At 45.1% G+C, this 27106-nt stretch overlaps 1 protein-coding gene across 2 annotated transcripts in view; it reads left to right on the top strand.

Moving 5' to 3' along the window:
• The window catches only part of DNAH2 (dynein axonemal heavy chain 2), a 96547-nt gene that overhangs the window by 17837 nt on the left and 51604 nt on the right, over positions 1 to 27106 (top strand). For both annotated transcript variants that reach the window (XM_017671777.3, XM_073234886.1), the window contains exons 7-32: positions 193 to 303; positions 472 to 710; positions 1651 to 1842; positions 2484 to 2641; positions 3112 to 3199; positions 3535 to 3740; positions 4158 to 4287; positions 4557 to 4739; positions 5591 to 5805; positions 15878 to 16024; positions 16799 to 16955; positions 17179 to 17418; positions 17671 to 17859; positions 18058 to 18205; positions 18693 to 18885; positions 20274 to 20474; positions 20566 to 20722; positions 21078 to 21252; positions 21694 to 21857; positions 22528 to 22689; positions 22776 to 22879; positions 23831 to 23987; positions 24137 to 24219; positions 24324 to 24504; positions 24860 to 24998; positions 26866 to 27083. In XM_017671777.3, coding sequence (XP_017527266.3) covers positions 193 to 303; positions 472 to 710; positions 1651 to 1842; positions 2484 to 2641; positions 3112 to 3199; positions 3535 to 3740; positions 4158 to 4287; positions 4557 to 4739; positions 5591 to 5805; positions 15878 to 16024; positions 16799 to 16955; positions 17179 to 17418; positions 17671 to 17859; positions 18058 to 18205; positions 18693 to 18885; positions 20274 to 20474; positions 20566 to 20722; positions 21078 to 21252; positions 21694 to 21857; positions 22528 to 22689; positions 22776 to 22879; positions 23831 to 23987; positions 24137 to 24219; positions 24324 to 24504; positions 24860 to 24998; positions 26866 to 27083 — 4337 coding nt within the window. The remainder of the gene's footprint in view (positions 1 to 192; positions 304 to 471; positions 711 to 1650; positions 1843 to 2483; positions 2642 to 3111; positions 3200 to 3534; positions 3741 to 4157; positions 4288 to 4556; positions 4740 to 5590; positions 5806 to 15877; positions 16025 to 16798; positions 16956 to 17178; positions 17419 to 17670; positions 17860 to 18057; positions 18206 to 18692; positions 18886 to 20273; positions 20475 to 20565; positions 20723 to 21077; positions 21253 to 21693; positions 21858 to 22527; positions 22690 to 22775; positions 22880 to 23830; positions 23988 to 24136; positions 24220 to 24323; positions 24505 to 24859; positions 24999 to 26865; positions 27084 to 27106) is intronic.

Here is a 27106-nt window from a genome sequence, read left to right as displayed (position 1 = left end):
TCAGTGAGGGTTCCCTCTTATCTTCTGTCATTTTCCTTTTGATATCAAAAAAGCATGAGCCATAGTTTCTCTTGCTGCTCCCTGAAATGCATACAACACCTCCTGGGCCCCAGATCATCAACCATGATTGGAACTTGGGTGGCATAAATTCACCCCCCTCTGTGAACCTCCATGGTTCTTTTCTCTCCTTAGATACTCGGTACAAACTGGAGGGGCACACTGTTCTGTACATCCCAGCAGAAGCCGTGAACATGAATCCTGAAGTGGTGGTAAAGGACAAAGAGTTGGTGCAGCGGCTAGAGAGTGAGTGGCTGGCATCACCAGTGTGTTGGGGATTCTAGGGGAGAGGTCAGAGGGCAACCCAGATGCCTAGAAGGATCAGGTTAGGAGGGCGTTGTAGGGGGCAGAGGGAAGTACACAACTGGGGAGCACTGTAAAGAAAGGCAAGAGGTTTTGCATTCTCCTTGGCAGCCTCTATGATCCACTGGACCCGGCAGATAAAGGAGGTGCTCAGTGTCCAGGAGACTGTGGAGACGGGGGAAAATTTAGGTCCCCTGGAGGAGATTGAGTTCTGGCGCAACCGATGCACGGACCTGTCTGGCATCAGTAAACAGCTGGTGAAGCCGGGGGTGAAGTACATCGAGTCCATCCTGCACCTTGCCAAATCATCCTACTTGGCACCCTTTATGAAACTGGCTCAGCAGATCCAGGTGTGTGGAAGGGTGAAGGATGGAGGCTTAGCAGAAAGTGGACAGTGGTTCAGACAATATAGGGTGCTGGGCAGAGAGAGCCAGTGCAGTCCTCAACAGCACAGATAGAGCTGCCCAGTGTTTGGACTTGGGCTTGTGGGAGAGTATAAAAGCAGTAGGACACAAGGTCCCAAGGAGCTTATGGTTTAGTTAGGGAGACAGTTAGTCAATCAACACATATATGCTGAGTACCCATTATGAGTCCAACCCGTACGATCCAGCTAAGAAAATAAGACTTATATAAAATAATATTACTAGATGGCATGGGATCCAAGAGGAACCCATGTGGTTCAGCCAAGAGAGCTCCAAGATGAACTCTTCAGTAAATTTGATATCAAATGACAAGCTGATTATGTTAGTGCTGGGGACACACACAAGTCAGAGCGATCTGTAGAACACAGAGAAGACTTCCCTTCCTAGGTGGAATTTTAAGTAGGCATTAAGGGATCTGAGCCACAGCTAGGTGGAGAAGTCTGAGGCCCTGGCTGAGAACAGGAGCTGGGGGAACACTGTGGGGTGGACCGGAGTAATGACCAGGCAGTTAGTTGGTCTACAGCTATTGAGTATCTACTTTGCGCAGAGTTCTGAGTTCAACTGGAGAAACTAGAGGCGTACACGCAGCACCTGAGCTTTGGGATTCCCAGTCTACTGGGGAGATGGGACTTGTGCATGAGAAAAAAACATAATAATACTTGAGTAGAAACTAGTCAATTAATAAAAGTGGGTATGTACAAATGCTTCTTTGTCCTAAGGGGTTGCAGAGACCTGAAATGGCTGGTACCAGGCAGGGTTAAGTGGGAATGCTTCCGAGTAGAGGATAGGATTCAAGACGGGTAAAAAGCACTCGCTTTGAGCCGATTCTTTCCAGTAAAGTCTGCTCCTGGTTTCTCTTTACTGCCAGGATGGCTCTCATCAAGCACAGTCAAACTTGACTTTTCTGTCACTCCTGAAGGAGCCTTACCAGGAATTGGCTTACATACACCCTAAGGACATCTCTAGTAAGCTCCCTCAGTTGATCGATCTCATCCGCATAATCTGGGTCAACTCTCCCCATTACAACACTCGAGAGAGACTGACCTCTCTCTTCCGAAAGGTATGGTCTGCAGAGGGTGGGGCAGAGGGTTTTAAGGAGGGGGCTACATCGATAGAACTCAGATTTTCTAAAGTCACTTAGCATGTCTTCAGGGAGAAGGTAGTAAGGAGTGCCCTTCAGGTCAGACCGAGACTGAAGGCTTCTTTGCCCGCATCCTCTACTGCAGCAGTGCTCAGAGTTGGGGCTTGGGATGGAGCATTTTGCTTCCAGATGGAAGTGGGGAGAGAAACAGGGAGGACAGACTCCCAGGCTGAGTTGTACCGAAGGGCAAGACTGTCTTTTTCTCATTTCCAAAGATGGAAATTGCAGCGGGTGAGAGGTAGATTTAGGAAGGAACGCCAGTTTTTGAGGAGCAGGACCTGGCACATTCCATCAGGGTGACAAAACTGAACAGCGGGGAGACAGGATGCTGAGCTGAGCACTCCCCCAGAGGTGCAGTTGCAGGGCTGAGCTGAGGCGGGAGTGGGTGTGGAGCCCAGAGGGGCCAAGGCTGCTGATGGGGGCTGGTTGGGTGTGAGATGGGTATCAGGTGCCAAATCACCAAGCAGGAGGCTGAGGCCTAAGGCACAGTCAGGGAGATTCAGAGAAGGGGTGGGTGCAACCAAAGCTGCGAACTGATGCCGCTGGGACCCCTTCTGCAGATGAGCAATGAGATCATCCGCTTGTGCTGCCATGCTATCTCCCTGGACCGAATCTTTGAGGGATACGTCACTTCCAGCAAGGAGGGCCTGCAAGGCTGCATTTCCTGTTGTCACGCATGGAAAGATCACTACCTCCGGGCCGTGCAGATGCACACCCAGTATGATGTGGCTCTCCTACCAACCCATATATTCCTGTCATTCCTTAGAGAGTAGATTCTGACTCCTTTCACTTGCACTTTTTTTTAAAGCCTATGGATGATATTTTTCTAGACCTGAGAATTTCTACATGGGCCCAAAATATTCTAGCTCCTAGCCCTAGGTTCTCCCTATTCTAATGACCTCTTCTCCCTGAGTCCAGGAATCTTCCTGGTCTTTTCCGCCTTTCTTGTTCTTAAAACCTAAAATTCCATTATGTGTAAACCTTCTCTTAGAACTGAGCTGCTTTGTCTCTTTTCTGGTTCTCCTTACTTTGGGCTGCTTCTTTCGGGGTTCTGGGAATCTGCTCCTCGGGTCTCATTTCCTAAGGCTTCCCCCGCCTTAGCGGGGACTACCAGTCCCAGCTTTGCAGAGGCAGACTGATACCTAGCATCTCCACTTTTTGATTTGGTTGCTCTTTCTCCTCACACAGGTTTTCCAGCCAGGGTTGGGTCCTGGACCAAACCAGCATATTTGCTCACATTGATGCCTTTGTGCAACGCTGCAAGGACCTCATTGAGGTGGGAAGACTGTTGGAGAATCAGAGCCAAGCACAGATGCTCCAGAATCCCTCCCCAGGAGCTGGGGGAGATGGGGCAGAGGCGAAATGTAGAATCTGCCCCTTTGGCCCTTCCTGCGTGGCTGTGTGCCCTACTACCATGCTGTTCTTCTAGACTTCTGCCTGTTGACACTGTCTTAGTATCTCATATTTCATTCTGCAGTCAAAATTCATCCCAGGCACCCCTTGCATTTGGTTGGTCCTCCCTAGTTCTTAAACATTTTAAGCTAAGCCATAGAGCTCAGAACTTCCAAGTTCAGAAAGGAGAGTAGAATCCTCATGCTAACTTCTTTCTAGGTATGCGACTGTCAGTACCATTTTGCCCGCTGGGAAGATGGAAAGCAAGGTCCCTTTCCTTGCTTCTTTGGTGCCCAGGGGCCCCAGATAACACAGAACTTGCTGGAGATTGAGGACATCTTTCATAAGAACCTGCACATGCTGCGAGCTGTTCGCGGGGGCATCCTGGATGTCAAGAACACTTCCTGGCATGAAGACTACAATAGGTGAGGGAACTGCAGGCTGACTCCTGGGCAGAGCATACAGGAAGGGAGGGGTGGCCAGTGTGCCAGGGAAAATGCGGAAGGGACAGATCAGGGATGGGGAGGGCAGGAGCATGCAAGGCAGCAGCTGAGAAACTGCTCAGATTAGAGCTCTAGGTTTAGTCTTTCAGGGCTTGAATCCTGGTTCTGCCACATACTCGCTATGTGACTCTAGGCAAATTATTCTACCAGTTGGAGCCTCTGTTTCCTCATCTATAAAATAAGGTTAATGATAGAGTCTATCTTATTGTGTTGTTTGAGGAATAAATGGATTAATGCATGTAAAACACTCAGTGCCTGGCATGTAGGAAGGTGTCACTCAGATGCCCTCGGGGACAGGTGAGGGCACCACTCTTCAAAGGTGCCTCTTTAACGGTGCAGGTTCCGCGCGGGAGTCAAGGACCTGGAGGTGATGACTCAGAACTTGATTACCTCTGCATTCGAGTTCGTTAGAGACGTGGAGCAGGGAGTTCTCCTGCTGGATACCTTCCACAGGCTTGCCGCCCGTGAGGTGCCGCACCGCCTACTTCTTCAGCCCCCGGTTCTCTTGTGCTTTCCTTCAGGTCCTCCTCACTCTTCCAGGCACCATCCTACCTCCACGCATGCTCTTTCCCAAGTCCTAAATCAATAGTGCCTCTTTTCTTCCCTCTGTTCCCCCGGCTTCCAGACCACTAAGGAGTGTGGCTCCCGGAGCAGGGGTGTCGCTTTCCTCTAGGACGGCAACTAGAGAGAACCCGCATTCCCAGGGCATACTGTCAACCTCTTTCGTCTCTTCATTAGGCTATCAAGCGAACATACGACAAGAAGGCGGTGCACCTCTATGTGCTGTTCAATAACGAATTGGCCCTCGTGAACCGGGAGCTGAACAGCAAGTGGCCATTCCTGGAGCCCCACATGGCCCGTCATTCTGGACAAGCACACTGGGTGCGGATCCTGCGGCGTCGCATCGACAGTGTCATGACTGTAAGCACCTGGCCTCCAGGCTTGTTCTCAGTGAGATGGTAGAGTTTGCAGACTGTGCCCCCTGCTGGAGGGGCTGGGGGAGTCAGGGTCCCATCTAGAGAGTTTCCCTAGAGTTTTCTCCAGACAACTGGAGACTAAGTTGGACCTGAGGAGTGGCCGCTGCAGTTCAGGCCGGTTTGGATCTGCAGGGATGGTGAATGTGGTCAGTAGAACACAGGTCATTTTAAGCATTTATGTCAAGGCGGAGAGGAGGAATTAGGGTCAGCATCTGGGAAGCTGGGCCCCTAGAAGGGAATACAATATCACAATCCAGAGAACTGGATGGGTGAGGCCCTTATAGGGCCTGGTTTCCCTAGAAGAGGCACAAAGAAACAGAAAAAAAAAATTTTTTTTTTAACTTTTTGGGAATGTAGGTCTAAAGCTATTAAGGTACCTGCTATCACCCAATTGCTCCTGGGAGAGAATAAGGCAGCCTACAGACAATGGGAGGCTTGTTAAGAGTTGCTGGGTTAAGGCTGTGGTGAGGAAGGGCTCATACTAGTGTTCAATCTTGTACCTCTTAAATCCTTCACCTCCTGTAATTTACTTTATTTCCCAGTTTTCTCCTTGAGTTGAACCTCTGTGCTTCTCTTCCTTCACTTGGACTCCTTTTCTCATTGTGCCTTGATCTCTTCCTCTCACCTTTCTTCTGGGCTCCACCTTCCCTCTAAGTAAGTCAAAGCCAATCTCTGTGCAGAGCCTTACAAATACTGGGGTGTGTGTGTGGTGGGGATGGAGGCGGACGCAGGGAGACAGCGACACGGAGCAATGTGGCAATTAGGCTCCACTCATCCACTGTTCTTCCCCTTCAGTGTCTTTCTAATGCTCACTTCCTGCCCCACATTGGGACCGGGGAGGAGAGTGTCCATACCTATCAGCAGATGGTTCAGGCCATTGATGAACTGGTTCGAAAAACCTTCCAAGACTGGACTTCAACGCTGGACAAAGACTACATTCGGCGGCTGAATACGCCCTTGTTACGAATCAGCCAGGAGAAGGCGGGCATGCTGGACGTCAACTTCGACAAGTACAGACCCAACCTGAGCCATTCTCCCCTCCTTGTCCTGCCCTTTGGTGCCATTCCCTTCCCCAGCTCTCCGAGTTTAACTCCATATCTTGGCTGCTCTCCCCATTATTCTTCTAACTCTCTCCTACACTATAATATGTTTACTATCATGTCTTAATTTCGATTTTATAGTTTATTTTCAAAAAAATTTATTGTAAAGAGGAAGACCCCAGCAAAGCTACTAAACCAGTGATGCGGGTGTTCTGCCACTAGGTGGCGATAACGGCTCAGCTAAATCATCCAAGCCCTGCGCCATGGTGCGGGCTTTCCTGAGACTTGATGGGGCTGACAGATCATGTGCTCTCCTACAGCCCTGTGACATTTCATATTACAGTCATTTAAAATTTAATTCATTCTGTGAGTTATTAAAAAATACGTAGTGAGTGCCTTCCACGTGCTAGGAACCGAGATAGGCGCAGGGAGCGTATAAATCAGCAAACTCCCTGCCCTATTACTCTGCAAGTGAGCAGTTCTGCCCTTGGGGCCCAGCTTCCTTTCCATATAAGATGAAGAGGAGAAAAATAAAGAAGGAGTTATATAAGGCATCTGTCTAGGGAGATTATAAACACTCTGGGGACAGTTTTTCCTAATTGGAAGCAAATAACTTTCTACATGACTGGTTTTGGTTCCCTCTTGTGATCGGCTAGGCCCTATAAAAAGAGCTACTTCCCAAGCTTCTAGGCTGTTGCTACGTAGGGCTTGGGCTTTAACTCATAGAAGGTTCTTGTTTGTTGGACAAATGTAGAAGGGACTTTGCCAGGAAGGCCTGTGTGGAGATGGAGTACAGGGACAGAAGGCACGGAGGGTGTCTGTCATGAGCAGTGGAAGGTGGCCTCACAAGGACGAGATGACACTGTGGTTGAGGAAGGAAGCCAAGAGCCAGGGGAAAGCAGTGCAGAGTGTCAGAGGAGTGAGCCGAAGGCCTCCGTGAGAGGGCAGATGCTCTAAGCCACGTGGGTCAGGAAGCAGCGGAGGAGCAGGAAGTGAAGGCGAGGGTGAAAGCTTGGAGATGTCTTTGACCAGTGAGGGGTGTGGGAAACTGGCTCTGATAGGGCTCCTGGTTTCTTGAGGTATGGCCAGGCAAGATCCTGTTGTTATAAGAGAAAACAAAAGTTAAGAAAGAGGTAAAGAGATGCCATAATTAAGCACAGGTTGGTGGCTACTTGTTCCTAATCCTTAGGGTCAGTCAGAGAGTGAATATGGCATGAACTTCAGTGCCAGACAGTGAACCTGGAGTAGATTTATTTTGCTATGTGACCTCAGGCAAGTCACTGAATTTCTGAGTCTGAGTTTCTTCATCCACTTAAAAAAATCCTTTTCTGATGTTGTCAGGAGGCAGGATGACATATGTATGTAAAAGTCCTCACCAAAAAAGACTCCAACAGGATAAAGTAATCATTATTTTCCCATCAAAAAAATGGTCTCATCAAATTTGGTGAACACAATATTTTCAAAACAAATTTAGCAAGGTGAAATAATAGTTTTAATTTTTAAAACATTTTAACCTTTTAGAAAGACTAATATATGCACATTACAAAATTCAAGTTATACTATGGTAGAGAATGAAAAGTCTCCCTCCACTGCTGTCCCCCAGTGACTCAGTTTCTCTCTGAAGAGTCAATGTTACCAGTTTCTTATGTAACATTCCAGACATGGGAGTGTATACCGACACTCTTTATTATATGAATATTAGCATACAAATATATTATACATTATTAATTAATTGTAATATGTTTATGTATTACATATAAATATCAGCATTTATTTGTACTATTCTGTACATTGTGTTTTCAAAATGGCTTAATTTTTTCATTATAAAATTGATCATTTTAGAAATTTTGTAAAATGCACAAAACAGAAGGAAGAAAAACAGTCCCCCAAAGATAACCACTTTTAATGATTTGGTATATTATTTATCAAATATAGCAAATTATTTCCCCCATTTCATATGGTTGTTTCTCTTTAATTCTTAAAATCTGTACTGGGTATTTCTAAATTACAAAAGTAGTCTGTAATTTTGTAAAAAATCACTATAGAAAAGAAGATTGTCGTTGAAGTACATAAAGGAGAAAGTGAAAATCCAGCACAAAGCCCCACTCCCTAGAGGTTACCATGATTACCATGTAATTGAAAATACACACTGCACAGATAAAATGGGATCACATTATAAATGGTATTTTTACAACTTTTTTTTTTAAGTTAACAGTTTGTGTTGGAATTTTTCCATTCTGTATGAACTGAAGTATGTAGTTATTTTTCATGGCTTATAGCATCCCATAGTTTGGCTGTGCTGTAATTTAACCAATCAGCCCGCTGTTGACCTTTTAAGTTGTACATTTTCCATAAGGTTTCTGAATATTCCATCCTGGAGGATTTCACCTGGGCTTCCTACACCCTGTTCTGTTCCCTCCGCAGTGCTGTGTTTACCTGATGTTTGAGCACTGTGTCCTTCTATGTAGGATAAACTTAGGAGACAACTTTTCTGTCTGCCGTGATCATCTTTTTTTGAGGAACACATTTAGTGTTTATCTAAAATACTGTGTGCATAATCTTTATAGTAGAGCTTAGCAAGGCAACTTTGAGCAAAATATTTATGGCCTTGGTTTAGCTGAAACCCAAATAATGACTAGACACTTCTTCTAGGTAAAATTCTCTCAATCCAGTAAATAATGTATGAGGAAAAAAAACCATGATCACAGGGAAGGATTTTGGAAAATTTGCGCTCATCAGACCTATAAAGAAGTCCAGATCAATTTCAGCTCTTCCAAAATGTTTTAACATTCCAAGGAGGTGCAGATAACTTTATCAGATTGACTCTTCTGTTTTCAAGGTCTAGATAAGGCCTTGCAATAAGCATGCTCTTCAGATGTCCTGATTGCTCTCAGGATTACCTGACCCTCCCTTGCTTCTGGGAGGCTTCCAGTTAACCAGAGCACCTTGTTTCTCCCACAGGCGGTTTTGTTATCCCACCTTATGTCCCAAATATTTGAACTCTGAAGTCCAAATTGGCTTTTACCATGTTTTATGGCCAGACCAGCTTTACAGATTGCATTTAACACAAACATATTCCAGATATCATCTACACCCTAGCAGAGAAGAGCTATGGTATCCCTGTGTTGGTAGCTGAGCGTAATGGAATTTCCCCAGGGCAGGGTAGGGGATACTAACATCCATTGGCTTTTTATGGCTTCTACTTCCTTCCTTTTTACCAATCATACGGCACTTTGTCCATCGGGTCAGCACTAAACTCAGCTAACTTTGCTTTCTCAACCTCTACTGACTGACCACTTGTTTGAGGATAAACTATAAAATATTTCACAAAAATAATTCTCCAGACTGATTTTTTAAAAATAAGTTATATTTGTCAATAAAGTCAAATTTGCATTCTGGAGATTTGTTGACAAAGTTCTGGCAAAGACTGAACATCGCTGTGAAAAAAGTTCTTCACAGGGTTTTCAGCTCAACATCCTGTTGATTGACAAGTTAAAATTTGGTAATTTGCCATGAAGTTATTTTGAAAATCTTGTCAGGTTGAGAAAATGAAGAAACATTTTGGTACGATGTTGGATATTATACACATTCAAGTGGGCTTGCCATGATGTTTAGGGAGATAATTCAAGGCCTCCAATTTGAAGAACATAAGAGAGTATGCTCTTGGAAATGTCCCCATGTGTATTCACAACACTTTATCTTCTCAGTATAGCTATAGCATACTTTTTGGTAAAATCAGTATTCAGTATTTATTTTAACATGACTCTTAGTATTGTTTACTGTTGAGCCAAGTAATTTTATGTTGTTATAGTTCTTCCCTTGCTTGTATGATGTTTGCTCTTTTTGGAATTAATAATTACCTCACTAATTTTGTTAGCACACTGTTCACTATCATTAATTCTTCCAGACCAACCAATAAAACTCCTTTGAATACTAGTTTTCTTCACTATCTGACTAAGGTATATTATCAGTTTCATGCCTTAGAACTATCCCTCCTGGAAATCCCTGTCCTCTCACTTCCGTCCAACTGATTGGTTTTGAGGCCTGCTGCACAGGTGTCATCCAGGAACTTCCCTAAACTTCTTTTCCTGTTTGATTTCCTAGTTCCCTGGTCTTCTTCTTTCTTGGTTTATGCCCTTATTCTGGTGGAGTGCATCTTTTAGTAGCTTTCTGAGAAATGGTGCATGTGCATAGGAGATAAATTTTTTGACTTGTTGCACCATTGACAACTGTTTTCTGCTCTCCACTTGTTTGACATTTGACTGGGATTGGAATTCTAGGTAGAAAGTAATTTTCCTTTGTTCTGTCCTCTCTCTTTTACTCTGGAGGCTTTCCTTAAATGTCTGGTAATTCACTGTCCATTTTTATTTGAGAAAGGCTTACTCATTTTAAGGAATTTTGACACAGTTTCAAAAAAAGCACATGCTTTAGTAGAGATCTTTAAGGCTTTAGCATTTCTTCTTCCATAGTCTTTTAAGGCATGTATCACTAATAAATGAGTACTTGAAAATAATTTCCTTCACTGGAAGATTCCTCTCCAATAAAGGTGAAAATGTAATCCTTTGCAAAACTTGAAATGCGATATTATCTCCTATATTGTTAATTCAGTGCTTTCTTGTAGGACAGACACAAAATATTCTAGAATTTCACCTCAATATTCTTCACAAATAAATTTCAGTAATATTCAGAATGCAAAGTTTCATGACTGCATCTACAGGTTGTGGGGCCTTTTATCTTCTGTGATTAAAAAGTAAAATTTCATTTAAAATAAAGGAGAAATAACAGATTTTTTAAATCAAGTGATTTTTATTCAAGACTTTTCATTTTTAAAATATTCCATATTCTGGTATTTTTTTATTTTATTCTTTACATTTAGATCTTTGATCCATTTGAAATTTATTTTGATGTAGGGAGAGAGGTGTAACTGCAACTTAAGTTTTTTTAAAATTCCCAGATGGCTGTCCAACTGACCCAATCTCATTTATGGACCTGCTATCCTTAGAATATAACAAATTCCCAGTGTATTCCTGTCTATTTTGGGATTCACTATTCTGTTCTGGTATGTCTGTCTATTCATGCGCAGAAAGCAAACCGTTTTAATTATCGACCTCATTACTCTCCTTTTTCAGTTTTCCTGGATATTTTATTTTATTTTTTATTTATTTTTCCTGGATATTTTAAATATTTATTTCCCATAGGAACTTTAGAATCAATTTATTTAGTTCCAGAAATAATCCCATTCCTATTTTTATAGGAACAAGGATTGCAGTAAGTTTATAGGTTAACTTAAGGAGAATGAACATTTTTAAGATTTGAGTCTTTCTATCCAAGAATAGCATTTTTTCTTTCAATTTATTTAAGTCCTGTTTTTTATCCATGAGTCATTTTTTTCATGCATAGTAACCAATTAACAAGAAATGTTATAATATATAAACACTTCTTGTTAATTTGTTAATTTTTGGTATTTTTTTATTGTTTTAATTATCATGGGTCTCTTTTCCTTCACAATAATGTATAACTGGTTACAGTTTTTATATTGGAAAACTTTGATTTTAGCAAGTTGATTTTGTACCCAACCACTTTTACAAATAATCTTATTGCTTAAAATAATCTTTTTCCTTTAAAAAAATTTTTTTTTATGAAACATGTTATACACACAGACAAGTACTTAAAACTTACATATTTAGTTCAACAAATAGGTATAAAATAAACACTTTTGCAGGTATCTCCCAAGTCAAGGAAAGAACATTGCCCAGAAGACCCCACCCTTATAATTATTTTTTAGTTCCATTAGCTGTCAAACATTCAGCAGATTTTATATAAAAGTCCACTTTCTGACCTCTCTTGAAAGAGCAGACAAGGCAGTTACATGGCCCGCATGCCCTAGTGCAGCATTTGCCTGGGATCCGCAGTGGTTGGTCATTTAGAGGGTCCATGCACTTTGTAGCTCAAGTTTAGGCCGAATGTCAGCTGCCCTTTATCATCACACTCGAGCTCCACCTGCCTTGGGGGTATCAGGTTTCTGGACTTTGCTTCTATGAGAACCAAAGAGGTTGGGACATTGGCCAGTGAGGCTAAGGGAGGGCCTGTGGTTCCCCTCCAGGCAGTGGGTGGTGCTGTTCTCAGAGACAGGAGCTCCAAGTCTGCAGAGCAGACAATGAGCTTGTTTTTGGGCACAGTGAGTGTGGGACAATGCACGTGGGGCGAGATATAAGGAGACAGGTGGGCACACAGTTCTAGAGCTCAGTTCAGCTTGTAGATGTGGGTACCATCAGTTTACGGAAGGTGGCTGAGGCCCAGGGAGAGCACTCATGTGAAGAACCCTGAGCTGATTTCAGGGAGTGGAGTCTTGGCTAGTCTCCAGTGCCTAGCTGAATGTGATTTCCAAGGCATACTGGAGAGGAGACAGTGTTCCCGAAGGACAGGGCAGACAAGAAAGCTGTGGTCCAGAAGACAGGGAGAGAGCGTGTCCGAGGGAGACAGGGAGGAGTCTGCCACCATGATAAGGCCCACGGAGATCAAGGAGCATAAGGCTGGCGGGAGTCCGTGGGAGTTAGCTGCAAGAAGTCCTGGAGAAGCTTGATGACAGCAGTTTAGAGGTGAAGGGAGGCAGCTGTCAAGGGCCTGAGGAAGAAAGGGAATGGAGTTTAGGAGGGCAGATAAAGGGGAGCCCAGAGTGCAGTACTTACAGGAGGAAGTGAAGCTGAGGGAGAGCTGGTGTGGTGGGTTTTTTTTTCATTGTAGAAACTTGGCCCTACTTAAAAATGTTGATGGGCAGGAACTAATAGGCTGAGGCTACAGGAGGGCAGGAGAAAGCAGGAGGAAACCCTTCATAACAGAGTCCAAGAAGAGGGGCTGGCTGTGGATAGGGGGCAGGCCTCTTCTGTCACAAATGGGAGAAATCATAGGTTGATGTTTTATAGCCATAAGTTCACGGGGCTGTCACCTGATGGCGTTTGCACTTCTGTGATGTAGGAGGTGAGCTTTTCTGCAGGGAGGGGAAGGGGAGGGGGAGGCCAGGTTTGAGGAAGTAGAGAGGGTTAGCAAACAGTCAGTGAGAACAGGAGGGAGAGCAGACTGGGGGAGCCCCAGGGCTGCAGACTGGAGAGCCCAAATGAGATCAGAGACCTCGAACATAGAGTGTGCTAAACTGTGTGCGGGGACAGTAGATTTAGCCAGGTTGTGTTTTGCCAGGAGGCTTTGACCAAGAAATGAGGCAAAAGAGTGGGCGTAGGCAAGAGGGGGTGCAAGTGACAGGCAGGTGGGTCTGTGGAGGAGGAAGCAGAGATGGGAGGGGACAGACAAATAGGCAGAAAGAAAGAGCAGGGGTCAGTGGCCTGAGGGTCTCCATGAGGTGAAAGAACAGGACAGTTGTGGGGGGCGCTTGGAGGTCATGCTGCCATGGGGGGAGGAAGCTGGGCTCAGGGGCTGGGATGTTGAGCGGATTATCTCAGAGGTGGAGGATGTGTGAAGGTCATAAGTTCCACAGAGCAGCAGCTGTCTGTGAAGGGGGAGGTCACTGGACATGAGGGTCACATACACGGTTAACATTTTTCTAGTAAGGTATTTAATAAAGGAAAAAAAACAAGTGAAATTAACTTTAATATTCAACCCAATTTTCTCAAACTATAATTTCAGCATGTAATCAATATAAATGATTATTAACTGGGAGTTTTCTATTCTCTCTGCCTTCCATCTTTGTGTCTTTTTCTCTACTTTCTGAGAGATTTCTGCCAACTTTATCTTTTTTTTTATTTTGGTATCATTAATCTACAATTACATGAAGAACATTATGTTTACCAGGCTCCCCCTTCACCAAGTCCCCCCCACATACCTGTTCACAGTCACTGTCCATGTATGTAGTAAGATGCTGTAAAATCACTACTTGTCTTCTCTGTGTTGCACAGCCCTCCCTGTGCCCCCCACGCACTATACATGCTAATCATAATGCCCTCTTTCTTTTTCCCCGCCCTTATCCCTCCCTTCCCTCCCATCCTCCCCAGTCCCTTTCCCTTTGGTAACTGTTAGTCCATTCTTGGGTTCTGTGATTCTGCTGCTCTTTTGTTCCTTCAATTTTTCTTTGCTCTTATACTCCACATATGAGTGAAATCATTTGGTATTTGTCTTTCTCCACCTGGCTTATTTCACTGAGCATAATACCCTCTAGCTCCATCCATGTTGTTGCGAATGGTAGGATCTGTCTTTTTCTTATGGCTGAATAATATTCCATTGTGTATATGTACCACCTCTTCTTTATCCATTCATCTACTGATGGACATTTAGGTTGCTTCCATTTCTTGGCTATTGTAAATAGTACAGCGATAAACATAGGGGTGCATCTGTCTTTTTCAAACTGGAGTGCTGCATTCTTAGGGCAAATTCCTAGAAGTGGAATTCCTGGGTCAAATGGTATTTCTATTTTGAGCATTCTGAGGAACCTCCATACTGCTTTCCACAATGGTTGAACTAATTTACATTCCCACCAGCAGTGTAGGAGGGTTCCCCTTTCTCCACAACCTCGCCAACATTTGTTGTTGTTTGTCTTTTGGATGGTGGCCATCCTTACTGGTGTGAGGTGATATCTCATTGTGGTTTTAATTTGCATTTCTCTGATGATTAGCGATGTGGAGCATCTTTTCATGTGCCTGTTGGCCATCTGGATTTCTTCTTTAGAGAACTGGTCCTTGGTTAGGTTTATTCCTAGGTATTTTATTCCTTTTGATGCTATTGTGAATGGAATTGTTTTCCTGATTTCTCTTTCTATTAGTTCATTGTTACTGTATAGGAAAGCTACAGATTTCTGTGTGTTAATTTTGTATCCTGCAACTTTGCTGAATTCCGATATTAGTTCTAGTAGTTTTGCAGAGACAACTTTATCTTTAATGTTTCTTTTGTTTTGAACATTTTCTGCAGTCATTTTTAACTTCAAAGAGCACTTTCAGTGTTTACTTTTATAGCGTCTCGTTTTGTTTCACAGATGCTCTTCTGTTTCTGGGACCCGTCTGAGGACGTTAGCTGCAGTCTTGCTTGTTTTTCTTATTTGAGGGGGCAGTCTGCTTTCTGCACAGCTTCTGTCCCTTCTCACTCTCTCTGAGTTGCTTTTTTATGATTGTTTGGGCTCCCACCTTTTGTGCTAGGAAAGACGGAGCCCAGTGTTTTGTGATCCTTAGTTATCCATATTGAAGGGAAGATTGCTGGGAAGCTGGTTGGCAGCTCTGGAGCAGGACTGAGGCTTCCCCCTGGGCTCCTCCCTGGGCTTCCCTGGGTGGGCCGTTCTCAGGGGATTGCTGAGGTCATCTTCTTTGGGACTTTTCTCTTTGGCTGGTCAGAGGCTATAGAAAACAGTCTTCCAAACTTCATTCTGGAGGGTGGTGGCCCAGCTGCCAGAGCGCTTGCTTCTGGGTGGGAAAAGAAGGCTAGGGGCTTAGCATTCAGTGTGTACTTGTCATTTAAGGCCCCCTTCTCTCAGTACATTACCCTCTCCTTCAATTGGGCCTGGGGTTCCCATGCCAAAGCCCCTCTACTTGCCTCTGTATTGCCTCCTCCAGACAAGGAGCCTTCAGTCTTCCATTGGGGTGAAGAGGGGACTTGCTTAACTGTGCAGAGGAGTGGAGGGGACATGTCACATGTGAGCACTGCTTCCTAAACTTTCAACTGGTTTTCCTGCATTAGGCCCACCTTCACTTCTTCCTGGGGTACCGGAGCCACAGCCCCTGGGTCTTTGGAGAGCCCCACAGCATAAAAGGGTGGCCTCTTAGCTGTCTGCATCGGCAGCTCAGGGTTCCAGTTCTGCTCCTTATCCATCTGCTTTTTGGCTTCCAAAAATGTTGTCTCCTAATGCCTTAAACAAACAAAATCCCCTTTCCTGTTTTAGTGGTTTGGGGAGAGGAGCAAAAGTTAACAGGTCCAGTCGGTCTTTCTTGTTCACAGCTCTGCTTCATTTCTTGTCTCTAAATGTCTGTGCTTCCCAGCCCTGCACCCTTTGGTCCACCTTGGTTCTAGTTTATGCCCTTCACTGCTTTGCCTTTCTTTCCCCCACCAGGTCCCTGCTGATTCTTTTTGTGGAGATTGACTACTGGGAGCGCCTGCTGTTTGAGACTCCCCATTATGTGATGAATGTGGCCGAACGTGCGGAGGACCTGCGCATCCTCCGAGAAAATCTGCTACTTGTTGCTCGAGACTACAATCGGTAGGGCTCCAGTCCTCGCTGCAGCCCTTCTCTATACTAGTTTGTGGCTCCTCCTTGTCTTCTCTGCCCAGTGATGTCATCCCTTTTCTGTGTCCTTTACATTTTGTCCATCTCAAAAAAGAGGAGGTTTCCACACTCTTTCCTATGGCCCTGTGATTATTCCTGTCCCCTGCAGTTTTGCCTTCTAGCATCAAGGCAGAGAGCAAGAACAGCCAGGTCCCATCCCATCCTATAGGACACTTGGGCCATATAAACTGTAGGCCTGGGTCACTTCTCTAGGAATCAGACTGGGTGGCATTAGGATATGGGCACCAAATGACATCAGAGTCAAACCAAGACCATACTGGTGGCCCTTCCCCTAACACCGCATTACTCATCTCTGGAGTAAAGCTTTGTTCTGGGTTGATTACCTTTCTCAGGCCAGTTAAAGTCTGAGCAGGTGGAACCAGTAGCCTTGTTCAGGTGTCTAGAACTATACTCCAACACAGTAGCACTAGTTGCATGTAGTTATTTCTATTTTAGTTAATTAATTGAAATTAAATAACATTTTTAAATTCTGTTATTCATTTTGCACAGGCCACATTTAAAGTGTGCCCCATAGCCAAGGTGTTTAGTGGCTGGCATATTGGATAGCACAAACTGTAGAATATTTCCATTATTGCAGAAAGTTTTATTGGGAAGCATTAACCTAACCTAGAATTGTGAACTTTCAGATTTTTCCATCAGGTCTGTAGAGCTTGTCTCCTCCAGCTCCCAATTTTCTCTCATACACAGGATTATCGCCATGCTGTCCCCAGATGAGAAGGCCCTCTTCAAAGAACGTATCCGATTCCTGGATAAAAAGATCCACCCTGGGCTCAAGAAACTGCATTGGGCCTTGAAGGGGGCCAGTGCCTTTTTCATCACTGAGTGCCGCATACATGCCAGCAAGGTGGGCCATGGTCATTCAACCCTGAAGGTCTGGTGCATGGGTAATAAATATTTTGGGTAGTGGTGGAGAGACCAGGGAATAGCATGAAATGAATTAAGCGTGCTTATGGAAGGGTTTTTTTTTAACATCAGCAACTCTAGCTAGAGAATGGGCTGGAGATAAATGTAGACCCAGAGGGTCTCTTCCCCAGCTGAAGCTCCCCCATGGGTGGGATCGACTCCAGGTGCAGAAGATTGTTCATGAGTTCAAGGCTTCCACCCTGACCATTGGCTGGCGAGCCCAGGAGATATCAGAGATGCTGCTGGTATGCATTAGTGGCAAACGGGTATACCGGGACCTGGAATTTGAGGAGGACCAAAGAGAACACCGGGCAGCTGTGCAGCAGAAACTGATGAGCCTGCACCAGGACGCTGTGGCCATCATGACCAACTCCTACGAGGTCTTCAAGAATGATGGCCCTGAGGTAGGGGTCCTGTGGCCAGGGCTTTATGGCCAGACAAGTCCCCCAGTCCCAGCAGACCTTTCTCTTGGTGTTCCCCCCAAATACCCTGCTAGTCTTGGATTCACTTCAGTCTTTCAAACCTTCTTCCTCAGGACCCAGCATCCTACCTTTCTATTTAACCAGCTTGTTCCCTTCTCTGTCTGCTGGTTCTCATTTCTCAAGACCTGTGCTGTCTTCCCTGAGGGGTTCCCTTCCCCCACATCTCTCCACCAGATTCAGCAGCAATGGATGCTGTACACGATTCGGTTGAACCACATGATGGAAGATGCACTGCGCCTGAATGTGAAGTGGTCACTGTTGGAACTGTCCAAGGCTATCAATGGGGATGGAAAGACCAGCCCAAACCCACTCTTTCAAGTCCTTGTCATTTTGCAGAATGACATGCAGGGGAGTGTGGCACAGGTGGGGACTACTTTGCCCCTCACACCCCAAAACTATCACACTTTATTTACCAGTTTCCCTCAATCCTTAAATTTGGCCCTTGGCTTTGACTTTATCCTATAGCCCCCTGGCCTGGTTCTGAGGTATTCAGCCTTATCAGTTCTGAGGCATGTCTCCTCCATGACCTGTGCTAAGCCCCTCTTGCCTGTGTCCCCCCAGGTGGAATTCTCACCCACTCTTCAGACTTTGGCAAGTGTGGTCAATGACATTGGCAAACACCTCTTCTCCACCATCTCTGTCTTCCACCACCTCCCTGAAATTCTCATCAAGTGCAAGTTTAATCGTGACCCCATTCATATAATTGTGGGTGAGTGGGCAATGAGGAGGGCACCAGGTTGAGAGGTATCAGAGGCTTAGGAATGGGTGGAGCTAGGAGGAAGAGACCAGGGCTGTTTCCAGACATATTGGGCCAGTCATTTCCATGATTGGTAGAAAATCTGGATCAAGGGGCTAGATTAGGGAAGGAGACAAGGGCAGGAATGGGGGTTGAGATTGGGTGACTAATGCTCAAGGGATTTGGGATTTGGGGTGGGAGATTAGGAAAGACAAATTTGGGGTTGGGGCTGGGATATAAGATGCAAAATACCAACAGTTGAGACATCTGAATCCTACGGATCAGCACCATACTTCTACTTTCTGCCCCCTTTATGTTCTAATGTTCACATCATTTGAACCATATTCCTTCAGAGAGGGAATGTTGGCATGGAGGGTCTGGGGCAATGAGTGGCCAGGGGCCAGGCTGGAGCTTGGGTTGGGATGGAAGTTAGTGTGAAGCATTTTGCTGGGTCTTGAAGAAAGAGATGAAGACATCAAGAAGATCCAGGCCCAGATCAGCGGGGGTATGACCAACAATGCGAGCTTGCTGCAGAACTACCTCAAGACCTGGGATCTGTACCGGGAAATCTGGGAGATCAACAAGGGCTCTTTCATTCGTCGCTATCAGCGCCTCAACCCTCCTGTCTCTTCCTTTGATGCTGATATTGCCCGGTAAGGAGCAAAGGTAGATGTGAAGGTCTGTCTCTAAGAGGCAGAACCTCAGGATGAGGTCTGGGCCTAGGGAATTAGGAAGAGAATTGGGGGTAGGGAGAGGTACAGAAAATGTGTGTCCTCAGTTTTAGGAAAAGAACAGGACCTAAGACACTGACCCTTTGTTTCTCAAAGGGTAGAGATCAGATAAGAGCTGGACAAAATTTAGGGAAAAGGCTGTCTTGGTGGAAAGTACCCACAGGGTTCTGTTGGGAAAGAAGAAATGCTTAGAGATCTGAACTGTGAGGGATGTGAATGCTTTCATTTTAAGAAGGCAGATTGGAGTTAAATTGAAGAAGATTCTGAAATTCTGATCTGAATGCCCCTTGCTTTGTCCTGTAGTCATTCATTCATTCAATAAACAACATTATCACTTGGGTTGTGAGGAGTAAAGAAATGAACAAGTTTTTTCCTCCAGCAGGCTATATAGTGTATTAGAGAAGATAAAAGGATCCCCAAAAGATGATTGGCCACGGTGTCTTCAGAACAGTTGAAATCCCAACTCTACTACTTACTAGCTGTGCAATCTTAGTCACATTACTTATATTCTTGGACTTGAGTTTCCTGTGAAACAGATATTACACTAACTACCTTATAAGGTTGTGAGATTCTAGATATATGTGAAAGCACTTGGTAAACTCTAAAATGCTTACCTAACGTACTTATTACTTCAAGCTTCAATGTGACGAGTACTATGATTAAGGTATACAAAGTGCCAGGGCAGTTCAATGGAAAGAGAGAGAATTCCAACCAGGGACATCAGGAAAGGCTTTGTGAAGGGAGTGACTTTGGGCCTGGGCTTTATGGAATTGGTAGGATTTCAGCAGGCAGACATGGGCAGTGGTAGAGCATTCCAGGTAGAGAAAATAGCATAAGAAATGAATAAAGATGGGAACACATGGGCATGTTCACCAAACAGTGGTCTAGAACACAGGTACAGGAAAGAAAGTATGCAAAGGGGCTTGTATCCAACAGATAACTTAATTCACTCAACCACCTTGTGAGGTAGGTTCTATTATTATCACCAAGTTATGTAGAAGGAAATTGAGGCTCAGAACAGTTAAATAATCTGCCTGTGGTCACGAGCTAGCAAGCAGTAGTGTGAACTCAACCAGATCTATGCAACCCTAAAGCCTTGAATGCTGAGTGTAGGCCATGGTTGGGAAAACAACCCGATCACAATCGTATGCCTGGGGTGGACTGAAGTGGAAGACATCTGGGAGCAGAAGAGTACTTTAGAGCTGCCGCACAGGTCTGGGTGGTAACAAACCAGAACTTGGAGTAGCATCAGGGCAGTGGGCATGTCTACAAAGTAAAAAACATCTCAGTGCGTATATGGGCCCTTCCAGCTACACGGAGGTTGCTAATAATGTGCAGAAGGAGGAGACAGTCCTCAACATCCAGTTTGTGTTGCTGGACTGCTCACACCTCAAGTTCTCGCTGGTGCACCACTGCAACGAGTGGCAGAACAAGTTCACGACTCTGCTCAAGGAGATGGCAGCCAGGTGCCTCCTGGAGCTGCACACCTACCTGAAGGAGAATGCTGAGAAGTATGGGCTCAGGTGCTGGGCACAGGCATGGGGGGTGGGAGGGCAGGCCCCATCCTTTCCACTTCCCAATGCTCTCTTTGCCTGCCTTCAGAATCAGCCATCCTCCCCAGACACTGGAGGAACTGGGGGTCAGTTTGCAACTCATGGATACCCTGCAGCATGACTTGCCCAACCTGGAGAACCAGATCCCTCCCATACATGAGCAGTTTGCCATTCTTGAGAAGTACGAGGTGCCAGTTCCTGACCCTGTGAGTCCCAGTGGTGTCTGGTCCACCTGAGCTGGGCCCATAACAGCAGCGGCAGATTGTGGAGAAAGCTAATTCCCATGTAGTAGAGCCTTGTGCTGTCAGAGGGGGAGCAGAGAAGTGAGCAGGGAAGAAAATTCAAAAGTCCCTGAGAGCCAAAGCCAACTCCAATGGTATTTTGGGTCAGTTTATGGATTTCATTTAGGCCCAGAAACTCACTGCTTGATATCATTTGGGCCTCATGGCATGTAGTACTTGGCCACAAATGCTGGCCTGAGGGATAAGAAAAGAGTCCTTATGAGCATTGGTGAGGACAGATCTCCTGCTTGTGGGTCACCTTCCTCTCTTTGCTGTTCAGGTACTGGAGATGCTGGACAGTCTCAGTGGGGAGTGGGTCGTCTTCCAGCAAACTCTGCTGGACAGTGAACAAATGCTGAAGAGACACAAGGAGAAATTCAAGACCGGCCTAATTCACTTGGCTGATGATTTCAAGAAGAAAGCACACAATCTTCTGGAGGAATTTGAATTCAAAGGTACCCATTTGTCCACTTCTCCTCCTTCCATACTTTTGTTTTGACCTGTGTTTCAAAGCCTAGGTCCTAGGAGATACGAACAAGGATAAGCAGAAGAAGGATGGTGCTAGGGAAAGAAAGAGACCATCGTGCTTCTGTCAGGGACACACCTGTTGTCCCTGATTTTCGGCTGGAAGGCAGCAGCCCAACTCACATTATTTCCAGTAGTCTTAGACTGACTTCCCATATCCCACCTGTCTCTGATTTTCAAGCCACATTTAGTACTTTTTGCTAAGATTAGCCATCATTCTTTTAGTGCATTCCCTCATTTCCCTTCCCTTCCCTCTCTCATGTGAGGAGAGAAGAGAGATTTACCCATTAAGGGTTAGGAGAGCCATGGTGGTCCTTTCAGGGGACCATGGCCTTAGGCCGGGATCTCAGCTTCACCTTGGATTCCCACAGGCCCCTTCACCAGTAATGTGGAATATCAGGCTGCTCTGGAGCAGATGGCCCAAGTGCGAGCCATGCTGACTGCCATGCAGGAAGAAGAAAACAGTCTCCGGGCCAACTTGGGCATCTTCAAGATTGAGCAGCCAGTTTCTAAGGACCTGCAAAACCTGGAGAAGGTGGTGTACTGAGCTAGGCCCATGATGTTGTCAAGGTTCATCCACGTTGCAGCATGTACTTCATTCCTTTTATGGCCAAATAATATTCCATTATATGGATTTACCACCATTTGTTTATCCGTCAACCTGTTGGTAGACATTTGGGATTGTCTGCACCTCCTAGCTATTGTGACTAATGCTGCTACAAGCCTGTGAATACTCATATTTGTTTGAGTCCCTGTTCCCAGTTCTCGTGGGTATGTACTCGGGAGTGGAATTTCTGGGTCATTTATGTATAATTAACTTTGTGAGGAACTGCCAAGCTCTTTTCTACCACTTCACACTCCCACCAGCAGTGCACAAGGGTTCCTATTGCTCCATATCCTCACCAACACTTATTCCCCCTTCTTTCTTTTGGTCCTTGCCATCCTGCTGGGTGTGAAGTGGTATCTCACTGTGCTTTGATTTGCATGTCCCTACTGACTAGTGATGTTGTGGCTCTTTTCATGTGCTGGTTACTTGGGCTCTTAAGGAAAGAGAGTGGAGAAAAAATGTGAGCTGAGGAGGGAGCTCTGTTATGTGGAGGGAAAAGCTTCTCAGACTGACAGGGGTAAAGGACCGAGTGCAGGTCGGGGAGGAAAAGGGCGGGAGTCATAGCACTTACCGCAGCTTTCTGCTTTCCACCACCAAGGAGCTGGGCGCACTGCAGCAAGTCTGGGAGATCACCCGGGACTGGGAGGAGAACTGGAACCAGTGGAAGACTGGGCGGTTCCTGACCCTGCAGACGGAGGCCATGGAGACCATGGCCCATGGGCTCTTCCGCCGCCTCACAAGACTCGCCAAAGAGTATAAGGTGGGTGGAGAAAGAGAAGCTCTTGAGGAGGGGGGACTGAGCGGGGCAGCTCCTCAGGCCTTCCGATGCCTCTCACTTCTGCTCAGGACCGAAACTGGGAAATTATCGAAACCACTCGCTCAAAAATAGAGCAGTTCAAGAGGACCATGCCTCTCATCTCGGACCTACGAAACTCTGCCCTTAGAGAAAGGTGAGGGGGCCCCTCCACTCCTGGGGCAACCCTCTGGCCTGTGCCGTCACCTGTCCCTTAGCAGTGTTCACAGCACTCTCTGCCCCTGTCCGCAAGCACGTCCTGAAGAAGTCTTTGTATCAGAGGCGTCCACCGTCCTGGGGTCTCCGCCTACCTCTTCCTCCTCTGCTTCCTTCCCACTCTGCTGCACCTCACTTTGTCTTCTGTTGTACAGAAGATTTTATCCTGATGTAGCCAAAAGTAGAATTTTCTTCCTTTGTAGCTTTTGCTTTTTTGCCTTGTGTAAGAAGACCTACTCTAGCCCAGAGTTACAAATGCATTCTCTACATGCTTCTAATACTTTATAATGTTATTTTTGAAGCTTAACCCTTTTAACGAACCTGGAATTTATTACATAGTAGAAGAGCCCTTTGAAACCATTGAGAATGGAATAAACAATTTTATAAATTGTGTTTTAATAATTATCTATCCACTGAGGAGGAAGTAATTTACTTCTTTTGCATAGCTTCCAGGGTAATGTTTTTGGCAATGTCTCACCAGTAAGTATGCGGTTTAGCATAGCCTAACTGCTTTATTTGCTTAAGTTATTTAACTTCTCTAAGCCTCAGTTTCTCATATATAAATGGCATACTAATAACTCCTCATTTATAGAGTGATTTTATGGGAATTAAATGATGGTTTACATAGAGCACTTTAGCCCCATGCATAATCTATAGTAAACCTACAATAATCATTCTTAACGCCCTCTCTAGATAATCAACTTCTCAATCTCTGTATTCCCCACAATGCCTGGGATTGCATCCTATTTACTAAATATGTATTGAGTCATGAATTAATAAATATATGGAATCATAATATCTCAATGGGAGGAAGCCTGGGTAGTGATGCTAATATTGTCCAGTAGGCCCTGGTGTCTGGCCTCCTGGTCTGACTTTCTGTCCCTGGCTGCAGGCACTGGGATCAGATCAGGGATGAGATCCAACGGGAGTTTGATCAGGAATCTGAAAGCTTTACCTTGGAGCAGATTGTGGAGCTTGGGATGGATCAGCATGTGGATAAAATTGGGGAGATCTCTGCTTCAGCAACCAAAGAGCTGGCTATAGAGTTGGTATGAGAGTGTCCTCTTCCATCCTCCCCAACTTCTTAAGCCTCCTCCAGCAATGACTTTAGCTTTTCATCATCTGATGGCCCCTCTGAGCTCCTATTACCCTGGGGACTAAATACCTGATTGCTCTGTCCCCCAATCTCTTTCCACAGGAATTACAAAACATTGCCAAGACCTGGGATGTGATTCAGCTAGACATAATAGCCTACAAGGATAAGGGTCATCACCGACTCAGGTAGAGAGTGGGGAGAGGGGAGGGCTGGGTGACCTGGGCTGCAGAATAGGGACCAAAGTTTGGCAGATGGGGACGGGCTGTGATTTTGACACCTTCCGCCCCAGAGGTACAGAGGAAGTATTCCAGGCGCTGGAAGATAACCAGGTGGCTCTGTCTACCATGAAGGCATCTCGTTTTGTCAAGGCTTTTGAGAAGGATGTGGACCACTGGGAACGCTGCCTCTCCCTCATTTTGGAAGTTATTGAGATGGTGCTCACAGTGCAGCGGCAGTGGACGTACCTAGAGGTTGGGATTCACTGCACATTGTTCTTACTCCTTTATTTGCATAGGACCTGGAGATTTTCCTGCTGGCAGCCTTATTTTCCCACCTCCAGAGTCATTCTTCATCTATGGCCCAAGCATCTGACTCCTTGTTATTTCCTTTCATCTTCAAGTCCCTTCCTGAAAAGCCTTTTTTCTTCCTGGACCCAGGTACCTGGCCTCCCAATCCCAGCTTTGCTTCTAGAATTTGGGCTTCTTGCCCTTTGTTTCTTATGCTCCTTATCTTCTACTCAACTGTCATCCCTGGTCCTGGAGCAGGGAGCAGAGTGAGGAGAATACGTGAGAAACAGTATTCTCACCCTGGTTCTCGACCCTTCAGAACATCTTCATGGGAGAGGATATCCGCAAGCAGCTGCCCAGTGAGTCGGCCCTCTTTGACCAGGTCAATGGCAACTGGAAGTCCACCCTGGACCGGATGAACAAGGACAGCAATGCTCTCCGGAGCACCCACTATCCAGGTCTGAGCTCCTTGGCCTCTGGCCCTGATATAGCCTCAGTTGGTGATATGTATTTGTGAAGCCAGGGTCACATGCTTTGTTTATTGAGAGATTGGCTGCTGTCCAGCACATCACCTCTTAGCACTGAATAATAGTTCAGTAAATTAAATTCAACAATTATTTGGGTGAAGTACAATATAGTGGTTAAGAGGAGGGGATATGGAATTAGACAGCCTTCAGTTAAGAATTTGACTTGTGCCTCACGGATGATATGCTCTTGAGCAGCTTGCTTCCTCCATACTACGGTTTCCTCACCTGCAGTAGAGGGCATTAATGGTAGCAATCTCTCAGGGCTTTTGTAAGCATTGTTAAGGAGTTTGTAACACTCAGCACAAGGTCTGGCATAAAGTTAGTGCTCAGTGAACAGCACTGTGCCTCAGGAAGCCCTGATTGAGGAATCACTTTTCTTCTCTAGCTGACTCATTCAATGAGGTAATGCAGGTAATTGAGATAATACAAATAGAGCACTTGTCATATAAATGGGACAGAGTTAATCTGTGTTTACTATTAGCTGTTGATACCACCTTGACTTTCAGTGGTTTATCAGATTAACAAGTCTTTATTATAGACACTTTGATATGCATGGGGATGGGGTAGAGGGATAGGGGAGAGATGTACTGTAATACAGCCTGGTTCATTGCAGTAGATAGGGGTAAAGAATCAGGAAGTCCTGTTGGCCCTGGGCACCTAGAATGGCTATCCTGAGGTGAGCATTCCGACAGGGGGTACAGAGGACTTCTTTATTTTGCCTAGGGCCAGTCTAACAACTCTTCATTTTATGGAGACCCTTGAGTACATATATATCAAAAAAACATAATTTTAATTATTCTAATGAAATGTAAGTATTGGGATATGCAAAGTTGAGTGACAACATGCATTTTTTATAAACAGTATCTGAAATAATTAGCAAAATTACATTTTGGAACAATTTATAAGCAAAGCTATGAAAACAACTATCTTTTTATTGAACACACACACAAACTCATCTCACCCACAGCTAGTTTGCCCTGTGGTCTGCAGGGGCCACTCACAGGCTCTAATGGCCTACAGACTGTGTACTTGAAGACAGGAGTCCAAACTCCAGGGCTTTCATACTTCTGCCAGAAACTGGGAGGCCCAGAGTATAAACCAAGCCATTAAAACCTAAGTCTGGGAGGAAACTATTATCAAGAACCCACAAATGTGAATCCATTTCATTTACTATCTAAGACTGCACCTTGAGGTGGCTCTCATTAGCATTTTACAAAGAGATAAAAGCTCAACATGGTTAACTGCTGTGCTAGTAAGTGAAGAGCTGCCATTTGAATGGCCATCTGTTGCCCCTCAGTCTAGTGCTGTCTCACTGAGTCACAAGGGACACTGGCAACCCCAGGGCTGCAGACCTCTTGCATTGTGTGCATGTGATACATATTTAAATCTAATATCTTAACTTGTTGATTTGTGTACAGATTATGTGCAGCACAGTCTCCAATTTTCAGAAGCTCTTGGGATGACCAGCAGAGCCCCAAGTTCTTTGGTGGAATGGGACTGTCGTTTCAAAGACTGATGGGAGATGTATTTATATGAATGGGATCATATGTGATGTATAACTAATGCATAATGTATAACATGTATAATGGTATATAATAAATACTTAATAATGAATTAGTGAAGAGAATGGGATAAGTGTGTTAGAGCTTCTGGGGACACTTCTTTGCTTCCAGAAACAATTGTGGCAACCTGAACCCCAACATCCAAGAGCTGGTAAAGTGGGCATGTTGGAGACTAAAAATCTACTCAGGACAATGATAAAAGGGCCATCAAATGTCATTCATTGCTCTTTTCCCAGGCCTCATGGACACATTGGTAGAAATGAACATAATCCTGGAAGACATTCAGAAGTCTTTGGATATGTATTTAGAGACCAAGCGCCATATTTTTCCTCGCTTCTACTTCCTGTCCAATGATGACCTCCTGGAGATTCTGGGCCAGTCCTGCAACCCAGAAGCTGTACAGCCACACCTCAAAAAATGCTTTGACAACATCAAATTGCTGAGAATGCAGAAGGTCATTAGAGCTGGCCATGATGG

This window comes from Manis javanica, chromosome 4 (genome assembly GCF_040802235.1).
Source record: "Manis javanica isolate MJ-LG chromosome 4, MJ_LKY, whole genome shotgun sequence".
Lineage (NCBI taxonomy): Eukaryota > Metazoa > Chordata > Mammalia > Pholidota > Manidae > Manis > Manis javanica.
The sequence above is the reverse complement of the archived record's forward strand: the minus strand, read 5'-3'. Positions and strand labels throughout refer to the sequence as shown.